The 19,102-nt window shown below is 34.7% G+C and overlaps 1 protein-coding gene across 2 annotated transcripts; it reads right to left on the bottom strand.

The window, feature by feature from the left end:
• Nucleotides 1–2,757: 2,757 nt before the first annotated feature.
• LOC131875391 (uncharacterized) lies at nt 2,758–6,153 on the bottom strand. 2 transcript variants are annotated; one of them, XM_059219505.1, is made up of 5 exons: nt 6,014–6,153; nt 4,436–5,772; nt 3,992–4,327; nt 3,786–3,858; nt 2,758–3,683 (listed from the first exon to the last, which is right to left on the bottom strand). In XM_059219505.1, the coding sequence occupies exons 2-5, from the start codon at nt 5,768–5,770 to the stop codon at nt 3,154–3,156; spliced, it is 2,274 nt and encodes a 757-aa protein (XP_059075488.1). In that variant the 5' UTR covers nt 5,771–5,772; nt 6,014–6,153; the 3' UTR covers nt 2,758–3,153. The 2 variants fall into 2 exon arrangements, with proteins under 2 accessions (XP_059075488.1, XP_059075487.1); XM_059219504.1 differs by having other exon boundaries at nt 4,436–6,145.
• Nucleotides 6,154–19,102: the final 12,949 nt, after the last annotated feature.

The following is a 19,102-nucleotide window of genomic DNA, read 5'->3' on the forward strand; positions in this document are numbered from 1 at the left end:
AACTAATGGTGTTTTTATTATGGAAACAAGGGTAATCATTACCTATGTAATATAATAAATTGTTATTTTATTTTCTTTTTGCAGAAGTATTGATAAACTCAAAGAAGAGGATAACCTTAGGGTGTTGGATCCGTTTGGTGGTGTTGTAGTAATTGGGCGGAATCACTCCCTATCTATTGTACATGGAGTCAACTTGACAGGAATAGGAGATGCAAATGTAAACATTTTATAGGTCACAAGTAACATACCCCTTGCTTATGAAGACAAAATAGATGAGGTTGTTCGTCTGAAAGAGAAAGAAGGAACCTTCACACAGTGGCCACTAAAATATTTGCAAAAAAGTTGATCATGTTTATCATGTACTAGTTGTTAGACATATTGGCTCACTACTTTATGCACTATTTTAAATGTGTTGTTCAAGGGTCTTAATTATCATGGTGTATTTGAAAGAGTTGGAAACTCTTAGATAGCTTTGGCATCTTATATATATATATATATATATATATATATATATATATATATATATATATATATATATATATATATATATATATATATATATATATATATATATATATATATATATATATATTTGTATTATATTTTTTATAGTAGATTACTTTTATTTATCATGTTGTTCATATATGTAATATTTTAATTTGCTTTTATGTTTTAGTTCAAGTTTAATATTATGTTATTTTTGCATTATAAAATTTATGGTATTTAATAAATTATTCATATCATGACTATATTTACTACCAATTAATGGAAACCAGTAAATAAAAATGACTAAATATACTACCAATGGACGGAAATCAATGAATAAAAATGACTAAATATACTACCAATTGACGACAATTAATGATTACAATGACTAAAAAATTATCACTTAACAACAATCAATGACTAAATTAATGACTAAATATATGACTAAAGTAATGACTAAATAAATGACTAGTTAACAACAATCAATGACTAAATTAACGATTAAATATGTGATTGAATTAATGACTAAATATATGACTAAGTAAATCACTACCATGACTAAATAAATGACTAGTTAACAACAATCAATGGTTAAATTAATGATTAAATCAATGACTAAATTAACGACTAAATCAATGATTAAATCAATGACCAAATTAATGACTAAATCAATGACCCAATTGATCAATGAAAACAAACAATAAATGACTAAAATAGTTTAGTCATAAATTTGGTCACGTTATAAATGACTAACAATAAACTACTAATGGTCACGTGACCAAGATTTGTCATTTATATGTAATTTTTAGTAGTTTTTTAAGTCATATATTGTTGTTTTTGGACTAGTGTGATTTCAACAAAAATATTAGTTGGGAAGATTGGAGGAAGAAAAGAACTTTAGGAGGTTGGAAGGCATTGTATGCTCTTCAAAATAGATGCAGGGAGGTAGAGCTATGGGATTGGAAAACCATCCAAACTCTTTTCAGGCTTTTGGTGTTGTTGGTTCTCCTTTATGGGTGTGAAATTTGGGCCAACAATACCTCAATCTCTCAATGGAAGCAAATTGAGAGAATTCAAAAATGTTTAATTACAAGCAAGTTCAAAATTAAAAGTACAGTATCGTATGATATCATGTTAAGAGAAACGAAGTTGCCCCTATTGACGCAATTTCTATGGTGTGTCTCATTAGTTATTTAAAAAGAATTGAGCAAATGGGAGAAGGTAGATGGCCTACGCTGGTTGTCAGTGACATTTTGTGCAAAAGGAAGAAGACGTGGATTCAACAAAACATCTGGTTGAAAAAATGGAACATTTATTTGAATTTGTGCCCCACAAATAACAAGGAGATAAAGGCCTTCGTTATAGATAAGTTTTACAAGAGAATTTGGGTATTGGACTAGGAAGAAAGAAACAATACTATATCAATGAGTTCAACCCCACTTATGATCATCTTTAAAAAGTTTGCATAGGGGCTAATATATCATGGAGAGCTAAAATTCATATTGCTCATCTTAGAACCAACTCTCACCAACTTCGATGTGAGACCGAATGGTGGAAAAGGCCAAAAGAGACTTGGGAAGAAAGAGTTTGCATGTTTTGCAACTCCAGGAGGGTGGAAACTGAAAAACATTTTATCTTAGAGTCTGATGCCCTTAAAGACGATACAGATAAGTTTGTCAATATCTTGACTGCTAGCACGTGGTATAATTTATTTAGCTTGGAGTATATCAAGAAGTTGGGAGCACTCATCATCAAATTGCATAAGCAAAGATCTGATTAGCAAAAGTCGGTTCTAATTGGATAGGTTGCCACATAGGCTTTTCTTGGCCTTGTGGACATTAAAATTCATTTTTTCTTTCTTTGCGATTGTTCTCTACGGATGTGAAGAATGGGGAAGCAATGTGTCAAATTGCAACTAGAGAGAGCTTGAAAGATTCCAAAAGCAGCTAGTTACTAGCAATCTCAAAGTTAAAACCATAGTCTTGTATGAAATTCTTTTGCCCGAAGCAAGTAATTTTTTTATTGGAGGCAACAACAATAACCAGGTTGTAGCTGGAGAGAGAGCTTGAAAGATTCCAAAAGCAATTAATTACTAGCAATCTCAAAGTTAAAACCATAGTCTTGTATGAAATTCTTTTGGCTAAAGCAAGTAATTTTCCATTGGATGCAACGACAATAACCAAGTTAATAAGCTATTTAAAGAATGTTGAAAAGATGGATAGCCAATGTTGGCCCAAGATAGCTATGGAGGATGGGTTAGAGTCCCATAGTTGAAAATCTCGGACTCGCCTCGGACTCGGCAAACCAAAATTTTGGACTCGGACTCGGACTCGTGAAAGACTCGCGAAAGACTCGGCAAAGACTCGGCAAAAAAAAAAAACCGTAGTTTTACAAAAAAACATAAAGAAATTAATGCATTTAGAGAACATAAGTGCCATAATTGAAACATTACACATGTCATATGATCTACAAAGTACAAACACGCAATATTTGAAATTTCATCATTCATGGCAGCATATTCAAGTTTCAAGTTTCAACTCTAAAATGTATAATACTATAATGGCAGCATAAGTATATAAATGTTCACAAAATTACATATAATGATATGTCCAAGTCCAACTGCAAATGTGAAAAACAGCAATGTGAATGAACAAACCAAAGAGAAGACTACATCTTCCTCTTTGTATTTTTCCTAATATAGCTCAATTTTTCAGGCCTTGAGCTAGAAGTAGTAGCAGTGGGTGTTGTGGTATCTAAATGGTGAGATGAGTCTTCTTCAAAGTCATAGTCCTCATCATCATCCTCATCTTCGTCCTCATCTTCATCCAATCTTGCTCCTTCTGCATCTTGTGCTGCTCCTCTCTCTATTTCTGCAATTTCTTCTTCGGTAAGGAGGACATCATCACCATCATTTTGTTCATTCATGGTCCAATCACCATATGGATCAATTTCATCCAAGTCAATGGCCTCATGTGAAACACCCTCCACCTGTCTAACTCGAAGGCAAAGGTTGTACCGAACAAATACTAGATCATTGAGCCGCTTTTGTGACAATCTATTTCTCTTCTTTGTGTGAATGCTTTCAAAGACACTCCAATTTCGTTCACACCCAGAAGCACTGCATGGCTGAGACAAAACACGGATAGCTATCTTTTGAAGATTAGGCGTGCCGGCACCATAATTCTCCCACCATAAATCTACAAAAAACATTTAGAAATATTAGAATTGAGAAAAAAATGTAACAATCAAGTTTGTAGGTTTTTTCTTGCACTGTTGAACTAAGTTACTAAATGTTTTACCTGGTTGTTGTTTTCCTCTCCTATCAATTGCTAGTTGTGATGAGAAGAGTCTCCCCTCTGCACTTTTGTAGATCTTGAACAATGGAATGAACATTTCCAAATTCAGAAATAGATACTAGATAGTCAAAGTGTCAAACTCAAATTCAATAATGAACATTTCCGAATTCATAAATAAAGATAGAGCAATTGCAAATGTCAAATCTCACCTCCAACTCATCAAGAACCTTGTCTCTCAACTCAGGATCAGGTGTCATCTTATCAATGCATGTAATAACACCTGCCATGACCTCCTCATCAGCCCTAAATGAATCAGAGAAGTAGAATTTCGGGTTCAAAAAGTAGGCGAAGGCATGTATCGGTTGGTGGAGTTGGTTTGTCCACCTACGATCAATGATGCGCCAAAAGATTTCACATTTTCTTGCATTTCCACGATAGTAATGTGAAATGGCCTCTTTGGCCCTATCCATGGCCTCATAAATGAAACCCATTGGCATGCCCTCTCCATCCACCATACGAAGAACCCTCACCAAAGGTTCTGTCACCTAAAAAAATTAAAACAAATTTTAAATTAATACAAAATCAACCCCTAAAAAATAAAATCAGCAAATAGACAAGATTGTATAAACTTTACTTTTGTGTTTGTTACTTACCGCAGTCAACTCCTCTCCATTTTTATTGAACCCATCATCAAAAACAATGGTCGCAATCTTCTCTGCTTCAGGTCTTTTGGAGTATGCAGACCCCAACCAAGCATCTGACACAAACATCTGCTTAAGATGAGGAATGGCACTAAGAATGCTCTGCAAAGTGATGAAGTGGCTAGCAAATCGTGTCACTCCAGGTCGCACAAGGTCCTTGCCATTTGTGTATTTTCTCATCAAAGCAAGCACCCAAGTATGGTTGTAGATGAATTTGGTGACACTTTTTGCATCTTCAACCACCTTCTTCACCCATCCAATCTTCCCAATGTCCTCTAGCACCAAGTCCAAGCAATGTGCAGCACAAGGACTCCATGTAATCGAAGGATGCCTTTGCATAAGCATTCTACCTGCAGATACATATGCAGCTGCGTTGTCCGTGATAATTTGGACAACATTCTCAACTCCAACTTCCCGAACCACACCATCCAACAGATTACACAAAGTCTCTGCATTTTTTATTTCATTTGAGGCATCAACAGACTTTATGAATACCATTGCACCATTTGAAGCCACCAAGAAGTTGAGAAGAGTCCTATTCCGTCCATCTGTCCATCCATCAGATAAAATGTTGCATCCTTTTCTCTTCCAATACCTTTTCTGATCATCAACCACACCTTCTGTATTTTTCACAGCTTTCTCTAGCAATGGCCCACTGAAGTCATAACCTGTTGGGGCCTTAAACCCCTTACCCGCCACTGTACATGCATTAACAAAACTTTCCCAATACACATTGTTTGCTGCATTGAAAGATAGATTATTGTAAAACCAAAAGTTTGAAGCTGCTATCCGTGCTTGTTCATGCTTCTCTTTATTCCATCCTGTACCTTCAAGTGAAGGTTGTGCACCTGGAACATTGCGTGGTACAAAAAAATTAGGGTCTGATCTAACAGGAGTGCCACTAGCCTCACCCTCATTGTCACCAAAAGATGAAAGTGACTGACGACCCCGACTATGACCAATGGGACCCGAAGTGGACAATGTGGGATTCATTGCAGCTGCTATGGCTTCTCTTGTTTTTTGCCTTTCTTCCTTATGCATATCATTCTCAGCAAGAATGGCCTTCATCTCTCTAATAATTTCAGGAGTTGATTTGGGGCATGCCTCCACACCATATCCAGGTATTTGTGCAAGGTGGTATTTTAATCTATTGATTCCACCAGTCATCCATCTTGTGCATTCGGTGCAAGTGACCTCCCCCTTTTTGCTTCCTGCAATCCCATATTTCCAAGCTTTATCTCTTTGTCTTCCTGACCTTGGGGTTGCCCTTGGAGTTGAACTTGCCATTGCTGATTTAACATGAAAAAAAAAAAATCAGCAGGGTTTTATGGAAAATCAACAAAAAAAATGACAATGAATCATTTGGGAAAAATAGCATTCAAAAACAAGAAAAAAAAAAGAGGAAATAACTTAGGAAAGAAAATAGAAAAAAATTTGGCAGCATATCCCCTTGTTTTTCAAGATTTTTTTCAGTTTCAAAACAATGAAATGATTCAAATGAAAAAAAAAAAGGAGGAGAAAAATCCTTACCTAGATCTCTCTTGCTGATTTTTCCTTCTTCCCTCTACTCCTCCAAACCCTTCTAACCTGCTCCAGCCAAAAAAAACCCAAATTGAAGTCAAAAAATGAAAAAAAAATTGGTTTTAAGCCCCACGGGCGCGTTTTTTCTGGGCCCGCGAGTCCCTGTGAAAGACTCGCGAGTCCGAGTGAAAGACTCGCGCAAGTCTTTGCGAAAGACTCGCGAGTCTTTCACAGGGACTCGCCTGGACTCGCCACGCGAGTCCTAGGCGAGTCGACTCGGCTCGCCAAAGGACTCGCGAGTCCGTGGCGAGTCTGAGGCGAGTCAAAGAGTTTTAAAACTATGGGTTAGACCATAGGAAGAAAACTTGGATGAAGCAAAATGGAAAATGGTTGGGTCAGTGGAGCATCAAGGTGCATGAATGACCGTTCACCAATGAAAAAATAAAAAAATCTGTGATTAAAAAATTTAGGGTTGCTATGTGGACCAATCACATTGGGCATAGAAAAACATACTACATCAAAGAAGAGTTTAACCCAACTTGTGACTATGGTAAGAAAACATATTTAGGGGCTATTAAAGGAAAAGAAAGGTTGTTAGTTGCACAATTGAAGATGGGATCACATCACCTTAGATGTGAAACTAGGAGGTGAAGGATACCCAAGGAAGTTTGGGAAGAGAGAACTTGCATATTCTACAATAAGGGTGTGGTGGAGATGAAATGATGCTTTGTCACATGGAATGCTTAGCCTACGAGGAAATCTACATTCAATATGAAAACAAATTGAAGGTTGACAACTTGCACCATTTATTTGATGAGGATAAGATCAACCAGATTGGTAGCCTTCTAGTCAACATCCATAGCAGAAGATTTGACATTGAAAGGAGCATGCAGATGATTTAGGGTTGTTATTCTCTTGGTCCCTTAGATTGTTCAGCCTCATGGACATCATTAAAATCAATCATTCATTCATTCATAAAGTACACTAATTTGTTTCTTGAGAACTCTCATACATTTGTTCGGTCCTAAATCTTTCTTTCTTTTTTAAAATTAAAAAATCATATATTTCTTTAAAAAATATCATTAATGGGCAATATGGGATCATGTTAAAAAGTTAAGTTGGTTGTGTGCTAATAAAAAAGGAAATATATAGCTTCAAAATGTAAAATATCACAAATCAAATAAGTTTATAGTTTCATAAGGGAAACAAACATCAAATTACAAATTTAACATAAAAATCAAGAAAACCAACACAATTAAGCTATAAGAACAACACAAATATGTCTTGCCCATCAAGATTATTTCACATACTATCTCACAAATCCCCACCACCATTCAGAGGGGATCCAACGTTAGTAGGTTGTGCCACAATCTTTATGATCCTTTATGTTCTTAATTTTGACCAAATAAAGGTTGAGATATAGTAAATGTTGGCCAAGGAGATTTCCCTTGATGAAGAGGGACCCATCCACACCATCAAGGGGACATGGAGGATTGAGGTAGTGGTGGACACAACCCACTCTATCAACCAAAAAGGTTGAGTTGGAAGTAAGGTTTAGCTAAACTATTGTCTTGTGAGCAACAATGGGGGTAGATGGATGGCTCTCCAACAACTTTGTGGACAATAATGCCAGGAATCCATGTGGCTACACCTTTGATCCTAGTGGGTGGACCTAATTCTTTGCTTGTAATGGTGGAAATTTTGTACCTGCGCCAAATTTCATTAGTTTTGGCCCATTGTGATGGAACAAATTAATGCAATCATATCAATAAGTGACATGTTCTTATGTTAATGGACTCAATTTTCAAACTTAATCTACCCTTGCTTTCTCTCATTTACACATGCTTTCAATAAGTAATGTTAAGTATGGCTCATTTTTCAATCATTATCTACACTTGTTTCCTCCCATTTACACCTATTTCAACACATTCAACTTTATTTTATTTCTATATACCCATATCCTCTCACATGTTTGTCATTCATATATCATCTATTACACATGTATTTACACCCACTTCCCATATTCACTCCTTGCCTCAAGATTAGAGCTTTCTCTGCTTTAAACCAATCCCAAGTGTCTTGGGATGAAATCCAATGTAGCTTGGAATAGACTCCTCAATGTCAACTTTCATATTTTAATTCTAAATTGCCCAGCCTTTTCAATTAAGCATTATGAACCAACTTTATATAAATTTTAGCGACATATTGTTATGTTTTGATATTTAAAGATATCCATTTGTGTGATTGAAGCCACAATGATAACAACAATATTGGGAGGGGGCTTCATCTCATTAAGGTTGTCCCACATATCACCTAACAACTCCCTAACACCATTTGCAAGTGAGAACCATCACTAGTAATTGTGTCACAATCTTAAAGATTCTCTTGGGCTTGATTTTGAGCAAATATAGGAAAATAAATGTTAGTGTAACTAGTGTCTTTATATATCTAGTTGGGATAACACTTTTCTAAGATTGACTTATTCACACTTAGCTTAAATTTACATAAGATTTTTTTATGTTTTTGACTTACTTCATGTGGTTGGAACATATGTTATCACCATTGAAAACACCTACTACATGCATACTTGTCACTTGCTAGTACACACATGATTTGAGCTAGAACCTTTGGAGGAATAGTTAACATTGTGTTCTACCTTCTAACCTTTTTTTTTCCTTACCTATGTATGCAAGGTCATTATGTACAATTTACACACTTTACATTTATATGATAGATAAACTATTGTTTATCATTTTTGTGCCATTGTTTAGACATAATATCAGAGTCATGAATGTACCTTCTCACATTAAGGTGGCTCTAACACTTAGACATATCATCTGAACATTGTGGAGCCAAATGGACATTACCATTAAGTCCATAAAGAAAAGGTCTAAAAAACAAAGCAATACCTTTTGTTTGATCAATTTCGATCAAGTTCAATTTTTGAAAAAAAAGAATCATTATACTTAAAAGTATATACAAACATAAAAATTATAAAAAATTGAAATATTCTTTAGCATGGCAAAAAGAACCCTCTTCCCATCTACCTATCACAATTTGGGTTAGAACTTTGCTTTTTGATCTGGTTTGGTTTTGGCTTTAGCCCTATTCGGATGTTTAAAGGAAGTTTTTTTCTTTTAAGGATTATGACTCAAAATCAACATGCTTGTTTGTATTTCCGAAAAAAAAAGAGACAATTTTAACTTTCACAAAACTATATATGAAACATTAGAAGTTAACTTCACACTTTATTATCTTTTTGCAGTGTACATTGGAGGGGTTTCTCAGCATTTGTGTTACACTAGGTACCCACCATTTACTTGTGGCTTGCAATGGTTAAATGCATTGTTTTGGGTGACAATTCACATCACCATATTTGGTTTGCCCTGTAAGTCACACATGGCTTCATTCCATCTTCTGTGGTCGCCTTCGAGTGTGGATCAAATGCTATTTGGGTTTTATTTGGATCAAATGCTATTAGGGTGATTTGTTTCAAGAAAAGGAGATAATAAGGGTTGCAGATTTTTTGATCAAGATACATAGTAGAAGATCTAAGATGCAGAAAGAAAGGGAAATATAGGTGTTGTATTTTGGATATACAGATTTTCTTTGTTGACTATCTGTGAATCCCATAGACTACTTGACCTCATAGACATGATTAAAAACATAGATTCATTCATTCATTCCCTGTATGCAACCCTACCCTCACTACCATCTTTGAACAGAGATAAAGCACAGAGTCCTGTGGATTATTCACCAGACGTCCACACATTTGAGAATCACCCTCAATTTATAGAAGGCGACATGCACATTATGTTGTAGCAGAGGAATTCTTTCTAAATGAATTAAAATCTCGCAGACCTTGAAAATAAGAATGCACCATGTGTAGCCGCCATTGACAAAGATCCTTCAGCAGAGGATCAAGGGTTTATCCACATAGGTAGACTCCTTACACCTGCAACTCCAGGCAGTCTCCAACATTACGGTGTCTCAAGCTGTATGGGCGTCTTCGCTTCATTTGTTGGGACATACTAGTTCTAATTTTGCGGTCTCGTCACTTTCCCTGCGACTCCACATTCATTCATTTACAGCTTCCCAGCGCCCGATTCCAGTCCCTTGAAAGGCTAAGAGAAGCCACGTGTTGGTCTTCCAAAAGCTTACTTGGATTCGTAACCTCCATCAATCAATAAAACATCCCCATCGGAATTCGCTTAAGGTCAGTCTTAAACTCCACATTGGATTCTTCGTAACCTCCATCAATCCATAAAACATCTCCACGGGAAATCTTATGAGGACACTTAGGTCAGTCTTAAACCCCACACACTAAGCAATATATTAAGTTTAGAGAATGTTGTCAATCAATTTTCAGTGTTTAGCTATATTTTTGAGTCTTCTATATTTTTCTTAGTATAGACCTTTTAAAACCAAAAAATTTCACAAACATATAAAAACTCTTGAAAAACCAAAAAGTCTTTGATTGTTTATCTCCATCTATTGTTAGGCGTTAAAATTCAACCATCATCAAAAAGCTTAAAAATATAAGGACCTAACCAAAACAATAGGCACATATACCACACAAGTAAAGCCAAAACTTATAATCAAAGGAAGACTGAAGATCATAATCAAGGGAATAGCAAATACCATGAATGCTTTAGATGAAATTGTTTTCCCAAATCAAGACAAATACAATGACTATGATGATACTTATGTTAGATTTGTTGATCAACTAAAATATGACCCCTTTGATGATAATAAGAGTCTTGTGGATCAACAAGGGATATGACACCTATGATGGTGGAACCTAAGATTGTATTGCCTTAAGCAAGTGTCATACATCCATGTTCAAACAATACCAACAACCCACAATCCCTAGTCATCCATCCATCTACCCTACTTAGGTCAACAACCCCAACATTCCAACCTACTTACCAAAAAACCACTTTACCAACAACAACAACTACCTTTCCAACAACCAATAAGCTCTAGTCATCCACCTATCTACCTTCAATACCAAGAACTAGTTATCGTAATATAGATCACTAATCCCCACCAAACATACATTAGTTATCCTCGTACCTTTGACAAGAGAAACCCATCTTCCATCCATAGCCTTCCACGACACCAAAACATGTCCAAAATACCTAGCACTCATCCATATCTCTGAATCTCATCAATTCAAGAAAGTTTTATAGTCTTCACATTCTATCCTAATCCTCCATCCTCCATACTATTTCAGTCCACTCCGTACCAATATAAAAAAACCATCCAACAATGACACCTTTCGTGATTTTCTCCAAGGACTAATAGTAAAGGATCTTACACTTTAATATGAAAACAAAGATTGGCAACATCATCATATTAAATATTTCACAATGCCATGTTTGTAAATGCATCTCTTCATAAATGGTCTCCCATTGTACAATTGGCAATGCATGTCTTATTATGGGTCTTGGTGGAGATATGGAGTACTTATTATTTGACTAATTTGATTAGTTGAGGGTGTGGTGGTCATGTGATTCATTTATTATATTTTCTAGGTTTACTAGTTGTCCACTAAGTTGGGGGTCATATGGATTTTAACTGTGGTATTTTAGATCATTTTTTTGACCCATGGTAATGTTTTATGGCCGTATTTTGACCCACCACGAGTCTATATATCGAAGGCTTCAGTTAGCAGTTATAAATTTTTCTAGGATTGAAGTGTGAGAGCATATTGGAGTGCATAAATCAAAATTGAATGTAATTTTTTTTGTTACAGTTTTTGTTTGAAGGTGTTGCTAGTCTTAAAATGGACTTTAGATTTGTATGTGAAGCCAATAAGATTGGAAGCATTGTAATTTCATTTTCATGAAATCAATAGAAAGATTGCATTTTTCTTGTCAATTCTCTTTTTTGTTTTGCTAATTTTATTAAGTGGGGTTTGAGAGGGAGAGTCTCTCTACATCATGACGTCATGATATGTTCCTGATCTTATTGTTGGAACCTTGAAAATGTTCTTGTTGGTTCTCTTTCGTTTTGAGTATTAATAATATACTTGGAGCTTCATGATTTTGTAGGGTTGCATTTGAAGTTGACTTGGATTGATTCTTGGATGCTCATGGAGACTAGAGAGACTTCGGTGAGGCTATGAGATCTCATATTTTTTGGGATTGTGTTGATATGATTACTCTTTGATAACAATTTTAGTAGAAAGATTGAGAAGCCTACAATTGTTTATGGATGTGAATCCATTATTGACTTGAAGAGAAGATTTTCATTTATTGTAAGATTTATTGCTTGGTGTTGTATGCTCATGACAATCTTATCTACTACCCTTGGTCTACTTAGTAGGCGAATGATTTCAGAGGTATTGCATGCTTGGTTATTAGACACATTCTTTATTTTATATATTGTCTTCTTATGTGAACTATTCTTGAATGTAGTAGTTCTAAGGTCTTGTTGAGAAGAAGATGCATGGTTTTATGGATTTTCATTGTTCTCCTTGTTGTTGGTATTAAGCTACAAATCTAATTGTAGACACTGAAAAATGTCCTTTTCATCACATACTAATTTATTGTCTTATTAATTAAACAATTATTTAATTATTTAATTAAGCTAATTTATTCTTCTAATTAATTCAAATTATTATTAATTTCTCAATTTCACCTTCTAAATCATTTTAATCAATTAACCCTATCTCAAATATTAATTATTTAATTAATTGCAACATTTTTTTTAGTTAAATAATCTTTATTATTTAATTATTTCAATTTCCAATGATTAAATAATATCTTTTGAATTATTTAATTAATTAATTTAATTCTTCCAAATCTCCCAAATTCTAATTCCAATTCATTCCAATTAATTTCATGTATCTCAAATTCACATTCTCCCAATTTCAAATTTCAATTAATTTCATTTCTTCCAAATTAACATTTCACCAAATGTGAATTTCAGTTAATTTCATGTGCATTTCAACATTCGAAAACCCAAATTCAAGATGAAATCAAAATGAAATTGAATTTCAAGTCAATCTCCTACAACACATGTTGAAAATCATAACTAAGCAATCAAATCAGTTAACTAATTGGTTAACTCATTTAACTCTTCAATCTCCTTCAATCACCTTTTTTCTGACTAACCAGTTATCTCGCAATCAATTCAGTCATCTCTCAATCAATTCAGTCAACTAGCTAATCTATTTAGTTCACTAGCCAATCTATTTAGTTGACTACCCAATCAAATGAGTTAACAGATCAATCTATTGAGTTCACTGATCAATCAATTTTAGTTGACTATCAATCAACACTTGAGTTCAAGTCCTCACCCCTTCTGTGTCTCATTTCTCATTTCAATCTAGAATCATAAGCTTCAAAATAGTTGTCTAATCTATGAAGGAAATCAGTGCAATACCTAAGAGCCAATTCAACAACAACTAAGGAGAAGAGCAAATGGAAGACTTGTCATATCGATTGAGGGAATCTTAATCAGATTCATTTGCTCAATTCAATTGATTTTACATTAATTGATTGTTATTTAGGCTTAATTCTGATTAATTCTAATTAGATTAGAGTTTGTGATTCACTCTTATAATATGATTAATTATGATTATTTTAACCCTAATACACTAATTATTTAGGATTTATTTGGAGAGGTATAGGAAATGATCTTTGAACTGTGGGAATGGTTCATTTATTTGATATACATTTGGTATGAGAGGTTTACATCTATTGTTGTCATATTTAATTTGATTTCAATGTTAAATGTTGATATCCTTTCAATATGGGAATGATGAATGAGATCTTACCTTATGCAACTTTTAAGGGAAATCAACAAAAAAAAATGGCAATAAATCTATTTAGTTGACTCCCCAATCAAATGAGTTAACAGATCAATCTATTGAGTTCACTGATCAATCAATTTTAGTTGACTATCAATCAACACTTGAGTTCAAGTCCTCACCCCTTCTGTGTCTCATTTCTCATTTCAATCTAGAATCATAGGCTTCAAAATAGTTGTCTAATCTATGAAGGAAATCGGTGCAATACCTAAGAGCCAATTCAACAACAACTAAGGAGAAGAGCAAATGGAAGACTTGTCATATTGATTGAGGGAATCTTAATCAAATTAATTTGCTCAATTCAATTGATTTTACATTAATTGATTGTTATTTAGGATTAATTCTGATTAATTCTAATTAGATTAGAGTTTGTGATTCACTCTTATAATCTGATTAATTATGATTATTTTAACCCTAATACACTAATTATTTAGGACTTATTTGGAGAGGTATAGGAAATGATCTTTGAACTGTGGGAATGGTTCATTTGTTTGATATACATTTGGTATGAGAGGTTTACATCTATTGTTGTCATATTTAATTTGATTTCAATGTTAAATGTTGATATCCTTTCAATATGGGAATGGTGAAGGAGATCTTACCTTATGCAACTTTTAAGGAAAATCAACAAAAAAAATGGCAATAAATCATTTGGGAAAAATAACAAGAAAAAGCAAGAAAAAAATATGAGGATATAACTTAGGAAAGGAAATAGAAATTTTTTTGGCAGCATATCCCCTTGTTTTTTAAGCTTTTTTGGATTTTCAAAACATGGAAATGATTCGAATGATTTAATCTTCTTTCCTCTCCTCCTTCAAACCCTACAAACCTATTATAACCAAGCAAGAATGCCAAATGAGGGGAAAAAAATATAAAAAATTGACTTGTATTGCTTGCATCGCGTGTTTTCTGGGCTATGCAAGTCCATGTGAAACACTCGCGAGTCCGAGCAAAAGACTCATGTGTCTTTCATATGGACTCACTAGGACTTGCCTCGCGAGTCCTTGGCAAGTCGACTCGTGGCTCCCATGGACTCACGAGTTTGTGGCGAGTCCACGAGTCTTAAAACTATGATTGGGAAGATTGGATGGGTGAAAAAGGTGGTTGAAGATGCAAGAAGTGTCACCAAATTCATCTACAACCATACTTGGGTGCTTGCTTTGATGAGAAAACACACAAATGGCAAGGACCTTGTGCAACCTGGAGTGACACGATTTGTTGGCCACTTCATCACTTTGCAGAGCATTCTTAATGCCATTCCCCACTTAAGTAGATGTTTGTGTCCGATGCTTGGTTGGGGTTTGCATACTCCAAAAGACATGAAGTAGAGAAGGTTGTGAGCATTGTTTTTGATGAAGGGTTCGGCAAAAGTGGAGAGGAGTTGACTACGGTATGTAACAAACACAAAAGTAAACTTTCTCCAATCTTGTCTATTTGATGATTTTAATTTCTAGGGGTTAATTTTGTACTAATTTAAAATTTGTTTTCATTTTTTTATGTGACAGAACCATTCATAAGGGTTCTTCGTATGGTGGATGAAGAGGGCATGCCAATGGGTTATATTTATAAGGCCATGGATAGGGCCAAAGAGGCCATTTCATATTACTATCGTGGAAATACAAGAAAATGTGAAACTATTTGGCGCATCATTGATTGTAGGTCAACAAACCAACTCCACCAACCGATACATGCCTTCGCCTACTTTTTGAACCCAAAATTCTACTTCTATAATTCATTTAGGTCTGATGAGGAGGTCATGGCAGGTGTTATTGCATGCATTGATAAGATGGCACCTGATCCTGAGTTGAGAGACAAGGTTCTTGATGAGTTGGAGGTGAGATTTGACATTTGCAATTGCTCTATCTTTATTTATGAATCTGCAAATGTTCATTATTGAATTTGAGTTTGACACTTTGACTATCTATTTATGAATTTGGAAATTTTCATTGTTCAAGATCTACAAGAGTGTAGAGGGGAGACTCTTCTCATCACAACTAGCAATTGATAGGAGAGGAAAACAACAACTAGGTAAAAAATTTAGTAAGTTAGTTCAATGCTGCAAGAAAAAGACTTCAAACTTGATTGTTACATTTTTTTCTCAATTCTAATATTTCTAAATGTTTTTTGTAGATTCATGGTGGGAGAATTATGGTGTTGGCATACCTAATCTTCAAAAGATAGTTGACCCTATTTTGTCTCAGCCATGCAGTGCTTCTAGGTGTGAACGAAATTGGGGTGTATTTGAGAGCATTCACACAAAGAAGAGAAATAGATTGACACAAAAATGACTCAATGATCTTGTCTTTGTTCGATACAACCTTCGCCTTTGAGTTTGAAAGATGGAGGGTGTTTCACATGAGGCCATTGACTTGGATGAAATTGATCCATATGGTGATTGGACCGTGAATGAACAAAATGATGGTGATGATGTCCTCCTTACCAAAGAAGAAATTGCAAAAATAGAGAGAGTAGCACAAGAAGTAAAAGGAGCAAGATTGGATGAAATGGAGGATGAAGATGAGGACGAAATGAGGACTTTGACTTTGAAGAAGAATCATCTCACCATTTAGATACCACACACCCACTGCTACTACTTCTAGCTCAAGGCCTAAAAAATTGAGCTATATTAGGAGAAATACAAAGAGGAAGATGTAGTCTTCTCTTTAGTTTGTTCATTGTTGTTTTTCACATTTGGAGTTGGACATATCATTATATGTGATTTTGTAAACATTTATAAACTTATGCTTCTATTATACATCTTAGAGTTGAAACTATGAGTATGAATGATGAAATTTTAAATATTGACTGTTTGTAGATCATTTGACATGTGCAATGTTTCAATTATGGCTCTTATGTTCTCTAAATGCATTAATTTCTTTATGTTTTTTTTGTAAAACTACGGTTTTTTTTTGTCGAGTCTTTAGCGATTCTTTCACAAGTCCGAGTCTGAGTCCAAATTTTTGGTTTGCCAAGTTCGTGACGAATCGAAGTATTGAAACTTTGATCTGCACCACCATGTAACAATGATACTCAAGCCTTCTAGATGATCAAGATACATAGTTAGAAGAGCACATTGCCAGTCCCAAGAGCTTAAAAGACTTGGCTAGAAGAGGCCTAAATGTTGTAGCAAGGAAAAACAGTGAGGAACCTACATAAAGAGGAGTCCCTATGAACAGTCATCATAGAGAATGATTTGACAAAAGAGACAGTCCAATGATAATGAATAATGAGGTCAAAGAACAGTGATCACAAAGGAAAAAGACCTCGGTGAATAAGGACCAGCTCTACAAAAAGCATCAGGTCAAATCAAGAGACACACTATTACATTATGGAGAGCCTTCTTTCTTGTATTGAGCAAAGACAAAATGATAAGAAGTTCTAGTAAAAATCAAAGAAATATTTACCTTCCCAAGGATAGTCATTCCATCATACACAATAGGGAAGGTGTTCATAACTAGTGGGCGGACATTTACCAATCAAAACAATAGTGTGAGATCAAAATGCAGTCCACAAATATTTAGAGTTTTGACAATATTTGAAGGCAAAAAGATAGTGAGTATAATCCTCATATTGAGTGCATTCAAGCCAAGAAAGTACTAAGTAAAGAAGGAGTCATAATGGTCTTATTCACTGACAATAATGAGACAATGTAGTCATCTCTAGAAGGTAGTTAGTCACAAAGTCTTTTAGGTCATAGACATAGAAGAAAAGAGCTTACTAAAGAGATATTATAGTTGTTACATATTGATTGACATTCAGTCATAAAAATATTTAGGGACTACAATGTTATTTATGCCATGAATATTTGCTAGGAACCCTGGGTCTCATATACATTATATGATTTGAATAAAGTTTTGTTGTTTAATGCTTTGTTTAGCTATAATTATCAAAAGCTTTTATTCAACAAGCAAAGCATTAAAGGTTTTTTTTTAATATAAGACTCAAACATTTTTGTATATGAGAATGAGCTTCATTTTTTAACGCATATTGAGTCCTTTTATAAGGTCCTAGAAGGAATTGTTTTAAAATAGAAGTAAAAGGGAAAAAAGCAAATAGAGCTCATCTTAATGTTGAGAAGGAAAAGTTGTCTCTACATGGTCTTAGGGTTACTTATGTCTTTCTTTTTGTTTCCCTCTTAACTCCATGTTCTCACAAGGAGATGAAATTTTGCTCATAATGGCACACGTGAAAAGCTTTCCATCGCCCTGGTATACCGCCAAAAGCAACAAGGTAGAATTTTTTGCACAAGGGCATGCGTACAATGCCAATTCACAACTAAGATGTAGCTCAAAGGGAAGGGGGTATGCACAAGTTTGTTTCAGAAATCATATGTAAAGAGAGATATTATTGTAGTTGTTTGAGGATTATGACATCGGTTTGAACATGGAGTTTGCCTTTTGACGAGGATTCCCACGTGGAGAAGACTCTAACTATGCATTCAAAACTCTTTCAAAGCCCATGCATACATACATATCAGATATTTAAAAGATAAGTCCATTTTCTCTTCATTGAGTCTCTTATTTCATTTCAAAGAGAAAAGCATATTCATGCAATGAAATAAGATGTATTAGGGTTTGGTGACCAAAAATTCATTATGGTAGATGATATGTCCAATAAACAGAGGAGAGTATGACATGAGTCTAGATCTTCAAATAGACTATGGTATGCGGTGACAAACATAACTTTCAGGTCTTAAATCATTCATGGTATAAAAAAAGAAGGTTACAAAGACACAATATTTTTAAAGAATAGAGTTCTAATATGAATAAGGAACTTTAGACTTGTCATTTGCATCAATATAGAATAGCCACCATAGATCCAAAGGGCATAGATAGACGAAACATCAAAAGATATCACAAAGAATACATGCATAGGCAAGGGCATCAAGATAAAAGGAAAGGACGATGAATAGGGCCCTGAAATTATATCTATCCATCCATTTGAGAGAGGGATCTTCAAAGTAGCATTTAAAGAGGTATTGACATGAACAATAGAAAGAACAACAATCACAATAAGGCAAGGTAAAGTTAGCATTGAAGCAACCCTCATGACCAGCTCCAACCATGACAAAGTCTTATCTCAATCTAGCCAAAAGGGCAAAAGATAGTTACCAACTCATAGAGCTTCAGCAAAGAGTTTTGTCTCAAGGAAGAACAATCAATGCATAGGCTTTTATGATAGAGAAAGACAATAGCACAGGTCAAAACAGTGAGCACAATAACAGGCACCATGGCACCAAGGCACAGAGAAATATGTGATATTATAGATGGGGTTTTGAT

This window comes from Cryptomeria japonica, chromosome 4 (assembly GCF_030272615.1).
Source record: "Cryptomeria japonica chromosome 4, Sugi_1.0, whole genome shotgun sequence".
NCBI classification, from domain to species: domain Eukaryota; kingdom Viridiplantae; phylum Streptophyta; class Pinopsida; order Cupressales; family Cupressaceae; genus Cryptomeria; species Cryptomeria japonica.

Bases quoted from the DNA above. Each gene is read 5' to 3' on its own strand.
- LOC131875391 (XM_059219505.1), bottom strand. From the start codon at position 5,770: ATGGCAAGTTCAACTCCAAGGGCAACCCCAAGGTCAGGAAGACAAAGA. The intron at 4,328-4,435 runs GTAAGTAACAAA...TAATTTTTTTAG, and splicing joins ATGGAGAGGAGTTGACTGCG to GTGACAGAACCTTTGGTGAG. The intron at 3,859-3,991 runs GTGAGATTTGAC...CCATTGTTCAAG, and splicing joins AGGTTCTTGATGAGTTGGAG to ATCTACAAAAGTGCAGAGGG.